Here is a 21,957-nt window from a genome sequence, read left to right on the forward strand (position 1 = left end):
AAAAAATATATTTATCTTCAATTGACTTATTATAGGTTAAATAAAATATTTTTTTATGCATGTAAAGAGGTATATCCTCAATATTATAAGGGTGATTTAGTTTGAAAAAAATTATTTGACCTGCAATAAGTCAGTTATAAGTCAATCGAGAATAAATATCAATTTTTATTCATTTTTTCTTTAATATCAGCAAATTCAGTGAATTTTGATTAATGGAGAACTTAAAATTTGTTAGATGGAAGCAAACTTTAAAGGTGCTAGATGTAATTTTTCAAACTATAGAGAATTTATGTATAATTATACTAAATCTCAAAAAAGAAGAGTGAATTATTCTTAATACTAGTAATTTATGACACACTCCACCTATGTATGTAATTCTTTTAAATCTTTTAAAATAAAATGTATATGATTTTTATAATTCAATAAAGTATATATAAAATAAGAAAACTTGATGAAATAAGATTATGATATATATAATATTAGGAAGAAGAAAAAGTGCATAAAAAAAATATCGGAAGAATAAAAGCTAGTTCTGCTATCAAAAGTAGGCTCTCCCTTCATAGAAGTATTAATTATCATGGTATTCTGAATGAAACAATAAATAATTTTTTATATTTTAAAATATATTATAAGAAAGAATAAAATATAAATAATTTAATCACATTTTTTTTGAAAATCAACTTAAGGTATTATTGATACATTAAAAAAATTGGTGCAATGGTCTTAAATAACGTATGGTTACTTTTATAAAGAAAATTAGTAATTATAATTAATTTTTAAAATTATTTAATTAAGAGTATAATTTTTTATATTAAAAGATTGATACAACAATTGCGGAGTGTTTTTTTATTATATTAGTAGAAATTATTGTAAACCCTTAAAGAAATTAATATTTAAATTTAAGTGTCCAGTAATCAAGATAGAACTCTCCCTCTCTCTCTCTCTCTCTCTCTCCTCATGAGTGTGAAATCTGATTATAAATACAGATCCACCCCACGCTTAGTCACACGGTTTCAGGTGCAAACTCCTCTTCTCTATCTCCACTGAAATTGTAGTTATCCCTATCAATCACCCTCAATTTCACACGCTAATTCAGCATACTTATCAAGAAATGGAAGAAGCCCTGAGGAGGCTTAACGGTGCTCTCACCACCGACTCCGACACTCTTCTTCAGCCCGTCGCCGTCCCCAAGCGGTGCACCACTAACAAGAGGTCCCTCAAGGACGCTGCTGCGTCCTCTGGTGGCGGAACCATGAGGTACCGCGGGGTGCGTCGCCGTCCCTGGGGCCGGTACGCTGCTGAAATAAGAGACCCACAGTCGAAAGAAAGGAGGTGGCTGGGCACCTTCGACACGGCGGAGGAGGCTGCCTGCGCTTACGACTGCGCAGCTCGAGCCATGCGTGGTGTGAAAGCGAGGACCAATTTTGTGTACCCTACTTCACCCACCCACCCCGCGGTGGAAAATCTTATTCCTTCCTTCAACTATGCAAAATCATCCCAGCCCTCCATCTTGGGTTCTCGCCAGTTTGTCTCGTCGTCTTCCTTTGGAAACCCTAATCTTGATTTCAATGGGTCTTCGTTCAGAGGCAGTAATTCTCTCAACATGCTTCGTCTTCGTGACTACTTCAACCCACCCAATTCAAAATACTCGGAAACCTCTTCTTTCAACTTGCCTTTACATGAGCAAAACCCTTTGAATTTTCTCAACAGTTCATCATCTCCACCACCTCCGAATGAATTCATGGCCTCCTCCTCTTTGTTAAATCTGTCGTGCAACACAACTTCTCAAGCCACCAGCGTGAACGCCACCGTAGTTTCAGACACAAGCTTCAAGGGTTCTTGTCTAAGTACAGACAAATTCGATGGTTTTGAGAATACAACTAATTCTGGGGTTTTAACAAATCATGTTGTTTCTACTGATCAAGCTGATTCCATGGACTTTTTCCCGACTGAGAGGTCTGGTTCAGGTTTGCTGCAAGAAGTTTTACATGGTTTCTTCCCGAAACCTAAGGCGGCGGAGGCGGAGGCGGAGAAGTCACCACAGGGTACGGTGGAGTCATTTAGTCCTCTGTCGGCTGCTGAAGTTTCTGCTAGACAGGAGAATCATGAAGCCAAGAATCACAAAGCTTTTGAGAATGAATTGTTAGGTTTCTCTTTAGATTATCAAAGGGTTTCTCCACTGTACGAGAGTGTGAATTCCACCGTCAATTTCTCCGGCATGGAAACAATCTCCACCACCCCTTACTGCAGTGATTTTCCGGCCATGGCGGTTAACATTCCGGCTAATGCATCAAACGGGATATTGGGGGATATATTCCACTACCAGGAAGCTCTAACCCTCTTTGCAGCTAAAGTGCAGAACGCCTGAACTTTGTTGTATTCATCTTCTTGATTTCCAAGAATCTCTAACAAATGTCACCTTCATCTTTCCATAACAAGAACATGCTGCTAGCCCAGTTAGACACCCCCCCCCTCACAAAAAAAAAAAAAAAGAAATAAAAGAAAAACCCTCAATTCCTGTAATCTTTCAAGTTTATATATGAACCCAGAATTGATCTTCATGTAACTGAGAAATGAGGGCAACCTTCGGATACAATTGTCGTTAAATTTCGGAATAAGCACATGTACATTGTTCTTGTCCAAGTTTAATCAGGTCCTGTTATTCCTTTGCATGGGGAAGTGTTGGTTGTTTTTGTGCATCGAATGGATCGAGGGCCGTGTTGTTGCTTTATGTTCTTGGGATTTGATTCAAGAGATTTCATTTTCCTTTAGATCCTTTGATGGTAGAGGGAAGTTGCTACTTCTCATGCTGTTGCCTTTTGGGGGTGTTTTCTTGAGTTGACCTTCGATTTGTAAGAAGAAAAAGCTGTTTTCGTCCGGCTTTTTTGTGCCATATTGTTTTGATAAGTTTCTGTCCTTGTTTATTTAATTTTTGTTGTAATTTTTGTACTCCACCGCTTCCTAGACATCTATTATAAATTCAAGTACGTACACCGTTCAAGTTCTTGATTTATTTTTTTTTGGCAATTTAATGTAATGTTCTTTCTTTTTTTCTTTTTCTATTTATCATACTTTTACTCAAAGTTTTTTATTGCATGTTACTAAGTTACCGTCATACTTCCAGAACTAAAATGCAATTCTCTCTCTCTTTCCCATATCGGCCATTTATTTGAATACTTTCAGGAGCGATATTGAGTTTGGTATAATTATTGAGCATCACAACAATTATTTTCATTTAACTTCATTATATATATACATATTTTCTGAGACCTGAACTGAACCCGTCCCATTACAACAAGCTCCCAAAATGTAAAAATATTTTTGGGGTAAATCGTAAATTAAGTTTTTTGAAAAACTTAATTAATTAATTTCAGTCCCTAAATATACAATATAAAATAACATAAGGTAGTATATAAAAAGCGGATGGAGGGCAGGTTTGTGTAGCAACATTGATGATGATGATGATTCATCAATATCACTTTAAATACAAAAGCGATATGTGGTGTATAGATATATTTAAGTGTTTTGTATGTTATGTGTTACTTTCAAGAATGGAGATGCGGAGTAATAGCAATATTCAAGAAAAATATATTTGGTAGGAAACACATTAAAGAAGAGCCGGTTATCAACTTCAATGAATCAATATGCCATTTAATTTTCTATTTCTTCCTTTTCTTTTCTTTTAATTGCAGTAAATCGATCAAATATATTACTTTTTTTTTGTATATGTGAATATGTATTAATAAATTTGGACATCCATTAATATTAAATGATAATTAACAATAATCATTTACCTTTAAGAAACAATATTTACTACAGAATAAATAAATAGGGTAAATTACAACTACGTCTCTTGAAATTTGATATAACATAAATATTTTTTATTATTTAAAAAATTACAAATATCCGACCTCTTGATTTTAATGTTTATCTAGCAACAAACCCAATCTATTAGCTACCATTAGGTTTTCGTTCAATTTTACTTTGTTCATCATTGATTTTTCTTAATGTATTTTCTCAAATTTTTATTTTTGTAAGAAAAAATTTAACTAGAGTAAAATATTAATATCCACCTTACTTTTTAGTTACTATATGATTATTTTCTGTTTAACGGGATACTTATAATTTTTAAATGGGCAAAATACTTTTTCAATCCCATAAAATAAGGGTATAATTTGTTTTGGTACCACAACTATGACAAGTATTGCTTTTAGTCTCATAAAACTCATAATCACGTATTTTTAGTTCTTTAATGTCACGTGTGTTGTGATTTTGGGACTAAAAAGATGTTGTTTGATACTAAAATGGCGTTGTAATTTTGGGACTAAAAAAGTCCAAAATCACATTTTTTGGGACTAAAAAGACATGATTTTGAGTTTTACGGGACTAAAAGCATCATCTGTCATAGTTGTGGTAGCAAAAAAAATTCTGTGCATATTTTATTAGACTAAAAAATACCCTTTTCAAACAATGAAATGGTATTGTAGTTATGTCAATTTTTCATGAGGTGTAATTAACTACCCAAATAAACATCTAAATTTTTTACAGGATTTGATGTCAAAACTTCAAAAGTCCATTTTAATTATACGCTTATTCCTATTAATTAAGTAGATCAGGATTAATATTTAGGAAACATGAAAAGAGTTACAAATATTTATTCATAAAATTTATGTCCTTTTCTTTTCTTTTTTTATTTTTTCAGCTGATCAAGTTAAATGTTCCATAAGAATAATTACATTTATACTCTCTAATTTATGGTATGTTTATATAAATTCTTCCTACTTTTTCTATAGTTATGGAAACCACACCTGACAGCTAAAAGCAGTGATAGTCTGTATAATGATGTCGATATTTTTTTTGTAGTTGTATGTGTAATGTTCTAAAAAATATATGTAATCTATATAAATGATATTTGATGTTTATGGTACGTATATGTGCAATTATCTAAAAAATAGGAATAAATTGCACAAACAAATCATAAGTCAGTGAATGTCAATATAATTATCCCATTCCACAAAATAGCTAAAATTGAGAAATTACAAAAATAAAAAAGAAAAAAAAACTAAAAAACCTCACATGAAATACCCTCTTTGCTAATCACATATTCAAAAGAATCGTTACGCTGATCGTCCATTCGTAAAATAGCAAAAAAAAGAAAGAACAATATTCGAGAATGTTGTTAGTATTCAAAGGGCATTTTGGGAATATGATTTCATTTTTCCCCACATGTTTCAATATTACAACTCACCACATCAATAATTAACAATAATTAAGAGGGGATGGACCATTTTTAAATTAATTAAGAGTGTTAATGAATACGTACGTTATCGTAGGCATGCCCGTCGGCGGCGTGGACGCAAGGATAAGTCCGCAAAATGGAGTTGTCCCTATTCATTAGCCATGCCCTTATTTATGAAAACTTTGAGCTTCAATCATCTAAATAATATCACTCCAAAGTAAGGTATAATCACATTATTTAACTTGAGATCTTAATCTACATTTGTTATTTCATGCCTCGTCAGTATGATACAAAATTATGACCACATATATTGTACTATTTTTGTGCGATAATCAACTTATTACATAATTGGATGATCATTTTTTTTGTAATTGCGAATTAAATGCGGATAATGACAAGAAAAATGATGTAAATTTGAAGAGAAGACCATTTGGTAATGTGGGATAAAGGAAATTAGATTAATTATGTGAATTGAATAAGTTAGATTATCAAAACAAAGGGTGATTAACAATTAATTAATCAGGAATTAGGACCATAGGACACCAATGGAATACCTACTTTTTGTTAATATAATGAAGTATATATTTGATATTATCTAATAACTTAATAGGTACATGGGAACAGTGTAATTTTGGTTCCCTAACTATAGGGTTGTGGTACTTTCGGTCTTGTTCGGTTCAAGAATTACATTTGAGGAACATAATTATAACAAAATTGAACTTTTAATCTAATTTTTGTTGGAGAAAGCTAAATGATGAGCCTGATATCATCACATGTCCTGCTCGTAACCTGTCAATTTGGAACTTTTTAATTTTTTCCATCAAGTTTTGATAATATGGCATGAGGAACGTAAAAGAACAATAAAAAAATACAATCGGCCATTCAATCCAAATTTCACTAGGACAAAAATATAATATCAGTAAACTTAGATGGAAAAATAAAAAATTTCTCAAATTAAAAGAGTCACGCACCATGTATGTGCAAATTTCCAGCTAATTGTAGCGAGTTTGGGCGATATCAGAACTGATACGCTACTTTTCTTTTAATTATAGTCTTTGATTACAAATTCAAAATAAAAGAGGACCAAAAATATCATATTTACAATTACTGGACCAAAATTACTCATTTTCCCTGGACATGATATCTGATGTATTTGTTTCTGATGTCTCTTTTATTTTGTTCATACGGTTGCATGCAATTCCTATGGTGGTTCGTATTTAAGAAGGTTGCACTGTTCCTTCAACACAAACAGCCAAAATAGTAGGTAGAGATGAAACCATGCATGTCCATCACATCATCCATCCATATTTCATACAATTAATGCAAATGTGTTCAAATCTTCTCATTTTTTTTTTATTTTTTTTCCATTTTTGAAGTATAGCACATGGCGTGACCACTTCACAATTTTTGGTAATTTCTATTAGTATATATGTACTAAAAATGGATTCGCGTACATATCTCTCTATTTTTTTTTTTAGTAAATCGTTATAATTTATTATTAAAATAGACCAATTACCTCCATATTGATGGACAAATATATCTACGGAATTAAGTTATGTTTTGTTGTCAATAAGACCTAGTTCAGTTGGCGAAGTTGAAGTCTTATGACCTTTTGAGATCTCATGGATTCAAACCCCGTTTTATGCAGGGATGTTGTGTTTATTGAATAGTAGGTGTTGGTTAGATTTAATGTATTTGATATTTTTTTATCACAGTATGATTGTTGTAATTTGACGGGAATGATTATAATCAATTTATTTTAATTAATAATAAATCATTGCTCTTATTTAAAAAAATTAAGTTAGGTTATGTTGGCAAATGTCTCTACAAAATAGAAATAAATATTTGATATTTTGGATTTAGGTTCTGCCAAACGGGAATATTTTAATTAATAGTTAATTAATTATTGAATAACATCATAATATATAACTGTACTATTCAAGTTTTCAATAAAAAGAGAGATGAATATGGATGAAAAAGGACATTGTTAAAATCATACATATAGAGATTTTGGAAGTTTATTTTATTTTTGTCTAGAACGAAACAATTATACATTATTCTTATAATGTTAATTTAAATATTTACAATTAGTCGACGATCAGAAAGCAATTATCATCAATTGCAAATATATTTAGTCAAATTGTGAATGTGTACAGAAAACATGAAAAAAAAAATAAAAAATTGCAAGACATAAAGTTTATGTTGTTCAGACAATTCTCCCACGTCCACGAATTTTCATAATATGTTTCCAATAGAATTGTTTTTATTGAATCAATCACAATAAAATATCACTTATCAATTATTAATTATACTAAAATATCTGTAAAATATCATAAAATTATAATTTTATTCCTGAAAAAAAATTATAATTGAATCTTCAATCATTGAATTTTAATATAACGTTGGATCAAACTTTACATTTCAATATGATATAATGAGTCTCGAGTGAATGTAATGGTTTTTCTCCCTTATTGATGCATGAAAAAGTGATTTTTTTTCCATTACCTACTAGTAAAAAGTATGATTTTTCTTTACGGTTAATTATTATAGTTAAAGGAAAAAAATCGTGGCAAATATAAATCAATTATGGCTTGGCAATGGCCATTAGCCGTTGTTTTTACAGATGTGTCGAAAACATCAACCTCAACGAAAATTGATTAATCATGATAAAATTTATTTTTTTTTTATTTTATATAATCACAATTCATAAAATTGATTTACCATAATTTTTAAATCGTAGAATTTTTTTTACAGTGACCCGTTAACTAGTTAATGCTTATTAGCATGTTCTTGCTTGTATGCGAATACTCATAGCCTCAATATTTATGCATAAACTAATAAATTATATGTTCCTCTTAATTATATTAACATATTGTGTTAAATATTTCAATTATATCACTCTCATATGAGAAATAATCTTCAAATTAATGTGGCTCCTATCATGCGATCTAAGTGAACTCTTACCTAAATAATTTTTGACGCAATAAATATACATATTATGACAATATCTTACGCGTGAATATGGCCACTAGAAGAAATATATTTTTTTCTATAATTAAATATTTTTACTATAGCTAAAAATCACAACACATTAATTAATAATAGTAAAAGATTATGTTTTCTTCCCATTGATTGTGTCGTGATTAATAGTATTCATTTATAATTATTATGATAAAATATTATTGCTGAGCACGAGTATAAAAGATTCTTTGATAGAATAGGCTACAAAAAAGACTTCTATGAGGTAAAACTACCAGGAGGCTACGAGGAAGTGTCCTACGAGATAAGATAACCAAGGGGCTACGAGGAAGTCTCCTACGAGGAAAAAGCGGTTAGGAGGTTATGAGGAAACTGCTTACGATGTAAAACTACCTGGTTGTTACAAGGAAGTCACTTACGAGGTGAAGCCACTAGAAGGCCACAAAGAAAACTCATACGAGGTAGAATCATGAAGGAATCTACGAGGCACGAGTAGAATATACATAAAAAATTCCTAGCACAGGTGGTCCCAAGGGCCTACTACCCTTAGGCATAATATCTAATACGACCTTTGTAAGCAAATTGAGAAAAATTATGCATGTAATCATTATGGGTAGATCTCCTAAAAATCTACGTACGAGCTGTTCCCCCAAGTCCTCCTATAAATAGCTCATCACAATTTGTCTAGAGCAGGATGGAAAAAAAAGAGCTGAAAACTCCTTCTAAAAGAGAAAAGAAAGAGATAGTACTTAGCCTCTTTAAAGTTTTTTCCTTGAGTAACCATTTTTTGTATTATCAAATTGGCGCCGTGTGCGAGAAATCAATCGAAAAATGGTAAAAAGACAAGTACTGATGAAATCTCGAGAAAAAGAAACTGATGAATCTCAAAAAATTGCCCCGTCAAGATCCTAAAGAGAGGGGAACAAGCCCTTCTCGAACACTCACCAACACCTCGTATGTTAAGGTGGAAGACATCACCAAACTATTAGAAGATGCTTCGGAAAAAGGAGCTAAAGCAACCATCAGGTTGATGGAAGAAAGAAAACAAGAAAAAATGCCCCGCTTACCTTCGCCAGCACATGGAGAACCTCCGATAAAGATGGTCCTATTGCCAATAGTAAAACCCCCACGTGGCAAGAGAACCCCTTAGGAGAAGATCTGTGGTAGGAAATTGCAAAAGGAGATAGAAAACCTAAAGAGACAAATTTGCTCGAAAGCTATCAACTTAAGAAAGGAAAACCTCTTCTCCGATGAAATCTGGACAGAAACCCTACCCCCAAGTACTAGAATTCCTCAACTCCCCAATTACGATGGACACAGAGGAGACCCCCAAGATCATGTAGATCAATTTATGGCAGCCATGGACCTGAAAAACCCCAATGAGGCAATGGTCTGCCGCATCTTTCGAACTACCTTAATTGGGAGAGCCCAAACTTGGTTCTCCCAATTAACCCCCGGATCGATCAAAGGGTTTGAACAATTAGCTCGAGGATTTATCTATCACTCCGTGGGAAATAAGCGGTATCCAAAAATGCCCAGCCATTTGTTCACCATTGTACAAAAAGAGGGGGAAACGATACGTTCGTATGTATAGAGGTTCCCTAATGAAATATTAGATGTTCCCAATGTGAATCCTGATCTCTTATAGGGAATAATGGCACAGAGATTGAGAAATGGAGGATTAACCGACTCCTTAATTGGAGAACCTGCAGCCAGTAGAGATGATATGTTATCTGAAGATGAGAAATACATCCTGATAGAAGAATCTTGAAAATTTAAAAAACGTTAGGAGATTCAAAAGGGAACAGTTTTACTCTCTTCAAAACCTTACTAGGACTCAGATCCTAGTCGCCAAAAATGGAAGCGAGCTGATAAGGTGGCCTGTGAAGATGAGGGATAATGAGGAAACATTGAGATCGTTCTGATATTGCAACTTCCACCAAGATTGGGGACACACCACTGAAGAATACTGACGCTTGAGAAAAGAGTTGGAAATACTCAAGCAGATGGGACACTTGGAGAAAATGAAAAATAAGAAAAAAATATATTTTGAGACATGAGAAAAAAAGAATGGATGTACCCCCCCAAAAAATTGCCTCACTCGGACAACCTACCACGAGCAAAAAAATAATTAGGATAATAGAAAGAGGAGACTACGGGGGTACCCCGCTTGGTCCGCCGGCAAAAGGCGAAGAGAGACATAAGGTCAAATATACCTAAATATAAGAGTACATTGAAACGAGATGACACCAGACATACCACCAATCAAGAGGACAAGGTAGGCGTAACACTCCCTCATGAAGATGTCGTGATATCCATTGTGGTAGCCAATATAGAGGTAAGATGAATCCTAGTGGATAGTGGGAGCTGTGTGAACATACTATTCCTCCAAACGATGTCGAAACTGGGAATAATATTAGAACGTGTAAGGCCACACACCACCACCCTTATGGGTTTTGAATGAAGCACTATCCAAACTAAAGGGGAAATCTCCCTACCGATCTCGTTGGGAAAAGATCCTCGAAAGACTACCCACTTCGCTAGATTCCTAATAGAGGATTTCGAACCAACCAATTATAACATTATATTAGGAAGAGCTACTTTAAATGCCATCACAGACGTGGTGTCACAAATCACCTAAAAGTTAAGTTTCCAACAGATCACGGGACAGGAGCAGTACGTGGAAGTCAGAACAAAACCAGGGAATGTCGGTGTAGCAGCCTTAAAAGGATAAATAGTACATCTCCAACTAATCAACAAGCGGGGCTTAACAAGACTATGGACCGCATGAGCCCCAAGTGTGACGTACGAAGCATCTCGTTGAATCTAGCAGAAAATGATAAGCTAGTTCAGGTAGGTACTGCCCTTTCAGATAAAGGGATCGAGGACTTGATACACTTCCTAAAAAAGAAGTTTGTTCATGTGGGAGCAAAGAAGGACAGAAAGAATAAACTTTGAAATAGTCGTACATAACCTGAATATAAGTCCCGAGGCAAGGTTAGTCCAACAAAAAAATATTAACTTTGGGAGTGACAAAAACAAAATCATATTCGAAGAAGTCCAAACATTACTGGCTAAAGGGCATATACGGGAAGTTATGTACCCCAAATGGGTGTTTAATATTGTCTTAGTCCCAAACTTGACGGGCGATGGAGGATGTGTGTTGATTTCAAAGATTTAAATAAGGCATGCCCAAAAGATTTTTATGTCGCTCCCTTGAATTAAGTTACTCGTGGAATCTACTTCTGGATGCCAGGGGTTGACTATGCTGGATGCGTATCAAGGATACAACCAGATAAAGATCACCGTATCAACCAAGAGAGATGAGTGCAGCTTTCCAATATCCAATATGATGAGATAGAAGTCCGATTGATACCAAAAAAGCTATGTGTGATATGAGACCTATTCTTTGGCTTGATAAGGTTCATGGATCGCATAATTGACGATGCTATTATGCTGACCCATTCTGCTAATACGAGAAAGCGAGACAATGTTTTTCCAACCTGAAGACCAGTCCCTAGCTTTGGAAAACTAATGGACATCATTCTCCTTAATGGATAGAGGATTATACTGTTACAAAATAATGCCCTTTGAATTAAAAAATGCAAAGACTACGTATCAAAGAATGATGAATAGAGTTTTTTCCTCTAAATTGGAAAAAGTATGGAGGTATATGTAGATGATATGTTTGTCAAAAGCGTCAACAAGGAACAACACATATCGAATTTGGAATCTGTCCCTCATAGAACAATACGGGCTCAAATTGAACCTAAAGAAAAGCGTATTCGGAGTAGGAGGAAATTTTTTTGGGTTCTTGGTCATGTAGAGAGGTATTGAGGCTAACCTCGATAAAATTTTAGCAATACAGCAAAGAAAGGAACCGACAAGCATAAAAGAAGTGCAAAAGCAGACAGGTAGACTAGCAGCGCTGAACAGATTCATCTCACGAGCTGTAGATAAAGGATTGCCATTCTTTAAAATATTTAGAAATGCCAAGAACTTCGAATGGATAGAGGAATGCAAAGTCGCCTTCAAAGAACTGAAAGCCTACCCAACCTAACCTCCTCTCCTAACCAAACCTACCAAAAGAGAAACGTTGGTATCTAGCTTTGTCCCAGAATTCAACAAGTGCAGTACTAACATAGAACAAAGATGGAAGCCACTATCCCGTCTACTACACAAGCCACATGCTTCAGGGAGCCGCGGTCCAATATAATTCTACATAAAAAATTGTCTTAGCCCTCGTATACGCAGCTAGAAAGTTGAGACCTTCATGGCACCTTCCATTAAAGTATTCACAAACCAACTACTGAAACAGGTTTAACACATAGTGCTGGAGGAAGAATGACAAAGTGGTCATACGCACTGAATGAGTATGATATCCAGTTCTCGTCTTGAAAAACTATTAAGGCACAAGCTTTGGCAGATTTTATTATATAAACATTCTTGGACCCTGAAGAGATAAAGCTTGTATGGAATAGGTACTTAGATGGATCAATTACAGAAAAACGAGCATGAGGTGGGTGGTGCTCATTAACCCTCAAGGATATGAGATATTCTTTGCTTTAAAACATGGATAATAGTTATCCAATAACGAGCACAAGTATGAAGCTTTGCTAGCTGGGATGAATATCGAACTAAGTAATCAAACACATAAGATAAAAGTCTGCAGTGACTCTCAAATTCTAGTGGGGCAAGTAAACAAAAGTTTTGAGGCCAAGGATGAGAAAATGATTAAGTTACTACGAAAGGTGGAAAGTCGCAAAAAGATTATTTTTTCGAGCTGGTCCAAATTACCCGAGAAGAAAACATGCGAGCTGATTCTTTAGCTCGGATTAGAAGTGGAATGGAAGGGACTAACACCCCACAGGTTACCCTACTTCGGGTTCGACCTGAAGGGTCAATATACAAGATGACTCATGTTGTCCATTCGCATGTGACATCCTCGATAGAAAGCATATGAACGTACTTAGAGACAAACGAACTCCTTAGGAATCCTAGCGAGGCATGCAGAGTAAATAAGATAGCTGCACGATTCTTTATTGACAAAAGATATCTCTTTAAAAAATCCTTTACTTATCCAGCACAGAGGTGTCTACGCCCCGACGAAGCAGACAAAATTATGGTTGAAATACATGAAGGTAGCTATGACAATCATTCGAGAGGAAAAAGTTCGGCCGTCAAAATAATGAGAAACGGATATTTCTGCCCTACTATACAAATGGATGCGAACAAGTACATCCAATATTACGAATCATGTCAGCTACATGGAAGGCTCTACCATGTCTCTAGGGTTGAACTCGAAGGGACTTTCCCCTCCTAGCCTTTTGACCATTGGGGAATGGATCTCGTAAGACTTTTCCTCTTGCTAGAGGGCAAAAAATTTTTTTAGTTGTAGCAGTAGATCATTTCACCAAATGGGTCGAAGTCGAGTCGCTGACCATGATTGACGAATCTAAGATCATCTAGTTTGTCTGAAAAAATGTTGTGTGCAGATTTGGAGTGCCCAGAAAGATCACTACGAATAATGGGACATAATTTCAAGGTGAGAAGTTCTAGAAATGGTGTAACCATTGGAATATTAAACAGGTTTTCACCTCCGTAGGCAATCCAAAAGCTAAAGGGCGGACTAAAGTCACCAATAGAATTCTCCTTCAGAATTTGAAGACCAAGCTGGGTAAAGACAAAACTAATTGGGTGCATGAAATCCTAGAAATCCTATGGGCTTACAGAACTATGCCTCGAAGTAGTACAAGTGAAACCCCCTTTTTGTTAACATACGGATCTAAAACACTCATGTCCTCAGAAATCGTCGAGCCAACTGGTAGGATAATTCGATATGATGAGAAACTGAATGAGCAAGCACGAAGTTACGGGTTTGATTTGATTGAAACTTCACAGATCAATGCAAAACTAAAGATGGAGAATTATAAATAAAAAGTCGTTCAGCAATACAACTCATTGGTACAAGAAAGAACTTTTCAAATAGGGGACTTAGTTCAGAAAAGTTGACGTTTAGAAGATGACTGCAAAACTAGATCTAAGATGGGAAGGGCCCTATTAAATCAAAGTCATACATAGAAAAGAAACCTACAAACTAATGACACTTACAAGAGAAGAAATCCCACGCACGTGGGAATGCAGGGAACTTAAAGAAGTTTTATTGTTACAGACTTTTGCCTTGTACCTCAAACATTTCCCAGAGAAATAAAGTCCTATGACGCCGCGCTAGAATACATCAAGTAAAAGTGGAGGAAATATTACACAGACAAAAGATAGGATATAGGCTACAAAGTGCTAAAATAAATATACACTGTCTGGTTGAAGCACTAGATCAAAAGATGCACCATCAAGTGCTAAAGGAAAAAAATAAAAATCCTACATAATGCGCTAAGTCAAAAGAAGTGCTATATAATGCGCTAAGTAAATAAAAGCGCCACCTAATGCGCTAAGTAAATAAAGGTACTAGCTGATGTACTGAGTCAAAAGAAGCATGTATATGTGCTAACAAAATACTCAAGCCAAACAAACTAACCCCCTGAAATGCCCTCCCCATCAATGCGTCCAAAGTCATCTGCCCTCACATTTAGGAAGTTGAAATTAAAGTCGATTGGGAGGTTGTCCAAATTTTTAAATTGATCAAAGCAGGTCATGAAACCATCTAGATAAAAAGTAGAGCCTTGCTGTAGAACGACATCAGTATATTCTTAGGAAGTTTTGTATAGAGATATAGCGGAAAATTGGCCGCTCGTGAACCTCTCTTCCATTCCCCTGGAATAAGCTTTTGTAGCTGTCGTCTTTAAGACATCATTCTCCACAGACATCAAAGGCACACAACTTTCTTTCTTAGCAAATTGCTATTAAAGGATAGCTATCTCTTGCTGAAACTTTCCCTCGATCTCTTCCGGACCAATCTCTCCCTCCTTTGAGCGCTTCTTAAAAACTCGGGCCTGAGATCGTACCTCTAGAAGCTCACTCCTCAGTGACTCCATAAGTTTCATAGTTATCTCTTTTCTACCATGGCTTTGACAATCGCAGGAACCTAAACAATCACACAAGTAAAACGAACACAAAATCAAATCACAAAAACAAGAAGATAAGAAACTATCTAGCATACTCACAGGTGATGGATGAGAAAGTAGCAGATGACCCATCCGGGGTGTAGAGCGAGAGGATAAAGTATCCACATCATCTCGATTGACCGCCCTTGTCATATTGAAAAAGCCAGATGGAGGGTCGAAATGAGGAGTTATAATAGGAGCGGGAAAGGACATCGTAGATGAGCCCTCCTAGGGAAATTTGTTAATACGGGCTCGTTTTTTTGATAGGATGGAGGTGCTCAACAGGGGGTGCGACTGGGGAAGTGGAGGGAGAAGATGGTAACTGAGAGTCCTGCATCAAATGCTCAAGCACTTCTTCAGGTTCAGGGGAAGTCTCGACTTTAATGACATGTGTCTCCTAAGGTGAGGGGGACAAATATGGTACTAAAGGAAGGGGGATGACGATCTGGGATAAGCTGACGTAGGGATGTCAGACGGAGTGGCAAACGGGGATCTTGTACTGGTAGAACTGGAAGGAATTGATGGGACCCCCTCTGGTAGAAATTTTCGAACATCAGCTCGGTTCATCATGATTTCTGCAAAGATTTGGAAAATCATACAATTAAATAAAAAGGGGAAATACGAAATACTAAAGTAAGATGTTTATGGAACCTAGTAAAATAGTCGTTAGGATCAAGTAAGGGATGTGACACTGGATGTAAATCGGCTAAGGAAAAAAGTTCGGTATCCAAAAAATCCTTAGCCTTGAAACCATTATCTAAGAGCCCGACTGTCTTAACTCTCCCCTTAACAAGGTCTAAATTGATAGGAGAAAGCTCGTTTAAAGAAGAAACCCAAGCGACAGGGACCCGCACTCAACTTTCTTAATAAAAATGAAATGAGACTTCCAAGCCCATATGAAAATGGTTTATCTTATATAAAAGTCAGACCAAAATGAGGAGAAAAATAGAAAAAACAATCCCCCTAAGCCAGTTTAGGAGTAAACATGCCCAAAAGATTTTCTATGGAAACTTCAAAGTGGTATAACAGAAAACCGATAATCAACCTATAAGAGTTAAGAAGAAATTGGCTAGGTGGAATTCCCAAAAAATTAAAGAGCTTGACCACAAAATCAGGTAAGAGAAATCTAAGACCTACCAAACATTGAGAAGCATACACTATAAGACAATCAGGAAGAGGATGGTTAGCTTGCTGAGAAGGTAACGAGACCATAGATACATAACCTTCAGGTAAGGAAATCTCAAATATTAGCTTTGCGATAGATTTCTGGGAGATGGTGAATACGAGATTCGAAATGATGAAAATAGACTCAAAAGATATCTTAGTAGGAGGAGCTAGTTCCCCAAACCCAGACGCCCTGGTTCGCCTAGGCATCTTTCCTCTAATTTTCTGGGGAAGTTTTTTTTAGTGCAGCGAAGGGGAGATGGAGGCATTGAGGAATCAGAAGAAGTCCACTCCTAATCGGTGGGAGAGGATCCTACATCCATCAAACTACATCTTTATAAAGAAATAAAAGAAAAAACAGACATACTGCATTTTCAAAAACGCTAAAATGAAGAGTACCTTTAAGGAAAAGAAGAGAATAAGCGTAAGTGGCTTGCAAAAAATGATGAAAATGGTGTTTTCGATTAATGAAGAAAAAGTCATGGCTGAAAATGATGAATAAACAAGTAAAGATGAACACCCCTATTCATGAAGAAGGGGAATCATCCCAAAAAGTGTGAAATGTCAGCCTTGGAAAAGTGAAAGGACCTCTTGAGTAAAAGTTGAAAGGCACGTATCATGCAAAAGGTACCAAGGTAAGATGAACAAGTAATTATGAAGAGAGAGAGAGAAAAAAAAATTTGAAATCTTATTTAAGAGGCCGCAAAAAATTTAAAACACTTAGTTTTTATATTGACCAAAATACTTAGTTGAGACAAAAACTGTGGTACTTCTATTATGATAAAATATTATTGCCGACCACGAATATAGAAGATTCTTTGAGAAATAGCCTATGAGGAAGACTCCTATGAGGTAAAACTACCAAGAGGCTACGAGGAAGTCTCCTACGAGGTAAGATAACCAAGGGGCTATGAGGAAGTCTTCTATGAGGAAAAAGCGGTTAGGAAGCTAGGAGGAAGCCACCTATGATGTTAAACTATCTGGATGTTACAAGGAAGTAACCTATGAGGTGAAACCACTAGAAGGCCACAAAGAAAAGTCATACGAGGTAGAATCGTGAAGGAATCTACGATGGCCAAAGAGAATATACATAAGAATTCCTAACACAGGCGATCCCATAGAAGGTGCCTACTATCTGTAGGCGCAAAATTGACTACGACCTTTGTAAGCAAGTTGAGAAAATCTGTGCATGTAATCATTGCAGGCATATCTCCTAAAGATTTATGTACAAGTTGTTCCCCGAAGTCCTCCTATAAATAGCTCATAAAAATTTGTCTAGAGCAGACTGGAGAAACAAAGAGCTGAAAACTCCTAAAAGAGAAAAGAAAGATAGAGTACGTAGTCTCTTTAAAGTTTTCCCTTGAGCAACCATTTTTGGTATTATCAATAATGATTCTTAAATTGTGGTCATTTATAATATAGAAAAAAAAATATTTTTTTTTGTAATTAACCCAAATGAATTGTAATATAATAATTATAGATATTTCAGACAATGATATCAGCATTTTATTATATATATATATATTTATATCAAAAAATTTATGATTTATTTAACTAATGTATTTGAATTTCATGTAATCATGCAATATATAATTACAATCAATTATTTATCTGTACTATTATGATAAGTCGTCTAAGCTCCCTAGAACAATTAATTTGTTGTGCCAAATGTAAAATTCTTAAAATATCCTTACAATCCCAGAAAATTATGAAACCAACTTGGTGCGTCAAATGTGAAATTTCTAACGTATCCCTCTTTTAATATTAGCTCTCTATTGTCTTTAACCCATGATCTTATTAAAAAAAACTATATAATATAGGCAATGCAGTTTTAGTCACGTGATTAGTATCTTTTGGCGTTTTAACCTTTTTATTATTTTTTTTAAAGTTGTAAAATAGTCACGTATTTTTTTTAATTTTTTTAATTTAAAAAAAATTATTCGATCGAAAAATTTAAAATCGTTGTAGAATATTTTCCTCCAATTCCATATCGGCAGGTTTGATATGACAACTTATGCCACATCACTTTTTTTTAGAACATAAACCTCTAGATGACATGTCAACCAAAAACAAGTAATAAGGAGAAGACCCAAATTTTAACCAGCACTTGCATTTACTTTTTGGCTGATTTTAAATTTTTCCGTCAAATCTGTCCATAAAGTGGAAAATTCATAAAGGTGTAAGACTATTTTGCAACCTTAATAAAATAAAAATTAAAACACCAAAAGTGTATAGTTACAAAACAAAAGGTACATATTTTCAGCATTACATCGACTCGATCAATAAATTACTATGATTGTAAATAAAATTACAATCAATGATTCGTGTAGAGTGAGATAATTACTCGTATAGAGTGAGACAAATATCCATACGTCAGTGGAATTTGATATATTAAAATAAATAAAAGCCCAAATATTAATGTAACATTATAAGTACAAACAAATTAACATCCATATTGTATTAGAACTATAACTTTCTTGGTTAAAATTAATTAATGTAATTATATATATCTAAATATGTGTATGGTGCATGTTAGAAGTGGTGGAAATTAAATTCGGGTAGCAAAAAATAGTAACAAGGTTGGAGTAGTTACATAAATAAATGCAATATATCAGAAACGTAAGCATGGGATCATATGTTGTACGCACTGACGGAAGTCTCCAACAACGTCACAATGGTCCCGCCCCCGACCATTATCATTACATCCATACAATGAGGTTGCAACAGTTACATACATATATTTATAATAAATAATATTTTTGTGTAAGTGAATATATATATATATATATATATGTATATAGGAGCACATGGGATGGAAGGGCTTGTTTGGTTGAATAAATAAGCACACTAATTATGAAAATAGGCATGCAGTTGTAGGTCCTTTTAAATTCGGGGGTGGTACTCTTTGCCTATTTCATTTAATCCAAGTACTTGTCTATCATATTGGATCTTGAGGGTGGTGGGGTGGAGGAGATCAACTGGGCTTTGCCCCTCGAGTATGGTTATGGTTGTGGTCGTGATCGTGGTCGTACGTAGTCGTTCTATTGGTAGTTGAACAAATAAATTGATTATCCCAAATTTGAGATATATCATTAGATATATGTCTAAATTTGAGTTTGACGTAAAAATAATTGGTTCAAATTTGAATATAACGTAATAAGTAATGGATTTGAGTCTCAAGTATTATATTTGTCTGCTCATTAACAGGTTTATACACCGATACAAATCATAGAATGTGAGGAAAGGGAGAGACTTTGCAATATATTTATGGACGGGAGAATTATGTATACAATGAGGGTACCGTGTGTGTTAGTACACAAATCAATCCGACAACTAGTCGCCTGACACACGCCCTTGCCAGCTCAACCACCACTTAGTTAAACGTTCAAATATCGGACCTTCCTCTATATAATTCCGAATTGAGCATTTGTTTTAATGATGTTTATAAATGACGACTTATATCATAAAATGATATAGCTTGCAATTCGATTGATGCTCTATTTTGCTAGGTATTGTCTTTTCTGACTTCATACGAGTCTCACATTTTATCTTGAAAAACGCCGTTTTAGAAAGGAGACGTCCTTGGGACATATAAACCACTGAAAACTTCTCATCTACAACCAATATGAAATAATTGCCAAAATAATAAAAATCTTTCAAATACTCTATTAAATAGATAAATAAAGTCCAAAATATAATTCAAATTATTCAAAAATTCAAAAATTTTAGCTTTGATTTAATTCTTTAGTAGTATTTACTTCATCAATCTCATCACATATGTATAAGCTTTTTAGTTACCAATTTGGTCATAACTTTTCAAGTTATTGTCCTGTCATAGCAAAACATTTTCCTCTCCTTTATACAAAACAGGGAAGAAGTAATCCGCAAGCACTGAGAATCTTCAATCACACATATCAACGTGCGATTCATAAATGTGATTTACGATTCGATCGATATTTCATTATTTGATGAGATATTAGCCGCTTTAATTTTATCATAAAAAAACATATCATGAAAACAAGAAGGATTTAGAACTTATAAATCATTCAAACTCATTATTTATAACTAACATTGTATAGACTGCGCGTATATAAAATATCAACATAAAGTATGAAGATGGAATAAAAGAAGTTTGAGGCAGGCGGGGGAAGTAGAAGCGTATGATTATTTTTGAAATTTGAGCAGTGCGCTTTAAATGCAAAAGTTGGATGAATATATGTGTATTATTGTGTAGTATTTATTATTCCATTAAAAGCAAAAATAAATTACAAAGTGACACGTCCGTGTAATTACTTCAGAAATTAAGAAACAACATTATGAAATGGGTCCAGCCCATTGCCTGCCCCAGACCCATTAACATATAAGTACGAAGAAAAAACATAAATAATTAGAGAAATAAATACTCAATTCCATGTTTTTACCTTCTCATCCCCTCCCCCCCCTGGCTTCCTTTTTTAAAATTTACTTTAAGCATATCATATTAATTACAAACGAGCAGCTTGAGTGACTTATAAGTTTGAAGGTTTTCTCTTCCTAATAAAACGTCTTTTGATGACAAATTTGTTAGGTTGATATAAAACTAAAACGAACAATATGTTGCGCAATAGGGCATCGATCGATTTGCAAGCTGCATCATTAAGCATCATTTGTGGGATCATTATGTATTTCTCCAAGGCCTATAAACTCCAAGGCAAAGCGCCCACATCGGTCGATGATGAGGAGTTTGAGTGGTTAATGAACTCTAAAACCTCATCTCTCTAGCGAAATGATTTTTTAAGACAAAATCATTAGATTCATACGAAATTAGAACGAATAATATCTTACGTAATGGAGCACCAAGGAGTCACAACTGGTATCAATTTTCATATTTTACTCTTCTTTTTATGTTTTTTATTCTTTTTCCCGCATTATTGAATATTAATTGCTGAATTGAGTGGGCCACAATGCAATATATGGGCCAGAAACGCTATGCTGTGATTCCTTGGACCCATTATAGGGAGCCATCATAAATGCTTTGGGCTTTTATTTTGTAGAATGGGTTGGGTTTATGGTCAGGTTTCGGGTCTTCTCCATTAATTTTTTTTATCTTTTATTTAATTTATACTTTGCACATTAAATTATATTCTTAACATAATATTAATTACTTATTAAGTATTTATAAATAATAATTTATTATTTTAGAATATGATACTTGTTAACTAAAGAAAATAAAAAAATTAAATCGAATTTTTTGGCCTAAACTATTCAGGTCCGAAGTCGGGTTGGAATGGATTTTATGTCTTACAAAACAAAATAAAAGAAATGGATCTCGAGTTGGACAACATTCACCCCATTGTCATTCCTACTCGTGGTACTATTTGCATGTTATTATTAGGGAAAATTTCGAAAGAGATTTTAGTTCCACTTGAAACGTATCCGTGAATTTCTTAATATTGTAGACATCATCCTTATAATTTTAGTTTTGTATTATTTTAACCCCAATATTTTATCTTTGATCTTCTAATCCTTAATATT

At 34.5% G+C, this 21,957-nt stretch overlaps 1 protein-coding gene and 1 long non-coding RNA gene across 2 annotated transcripts; one reads left to right on the forward strand and one right to left on the reverse strand.

The window, feature by feature from the left end:
* Positions 1 to 1,013: 1,013 nt before the first annotated feature.
* On the forward strand, positions 1,014 to 2,907 carry LOC105168313 (uncharacterized). The gene has a single exon (XM_011088344.3). It carries the CDS (start codon positions 1,112 to 1,114, stop codon positions 2,366 to 2,368), a length of 1,257 nt encoding a protein of 418 aa, XP_011086646.1. The 5' UTR covers positions 1,014 to 1,111; the 3' UTR covers positions 2,369 to 2,907.
* An 11,531-nt stretch (positions 2,908 to 14,438) lies between these two features.
* LOC148787301 (uncharacterized) lies at positions 14,439 to 16,895 on the reverse strand. The gene is made up of 3 exons (XR_016066952.1): positions 16,417 to 16,895; positions 15,340 to 15,854; positions 14,439 to 15,260 (listed from the first exon to the last, which is right to left on the reverse strand). It is a non-coding gene; the product is annotated as an uncharacterized LOC148787301 (long non-coding RNA).
* Between the last annotated feature and the right edge of the window lie 5,062 nt (positions 16,896 to 21,957).

The sequence above is a fragment of the Sesamum indicum genome, linkage group LG8 (assembly GCF_026168435.1).
Source record: "Sesamum indicum cultivar Baizhima isolate 11 linkage group LG8, ASM2616843v1, whole genome shotgun sequence".
Lineage (NCBI taxonomy): Eukaryota > Viridiplantae > Streptophyta > Magnoliopsida > Lamiales > Pedaliaceae > Sesamum > Sesamum indicum.

What these genes read in the sequence shown, in the direction of transcription:
- LOC105168313 (XM_011088344.3), top strand. Translation starts at nt 1,112, where the DNA reads ATGGAAGAAGCCCTGAGGAGGCTTAACGGTGCTCTCACCACCGACTCC.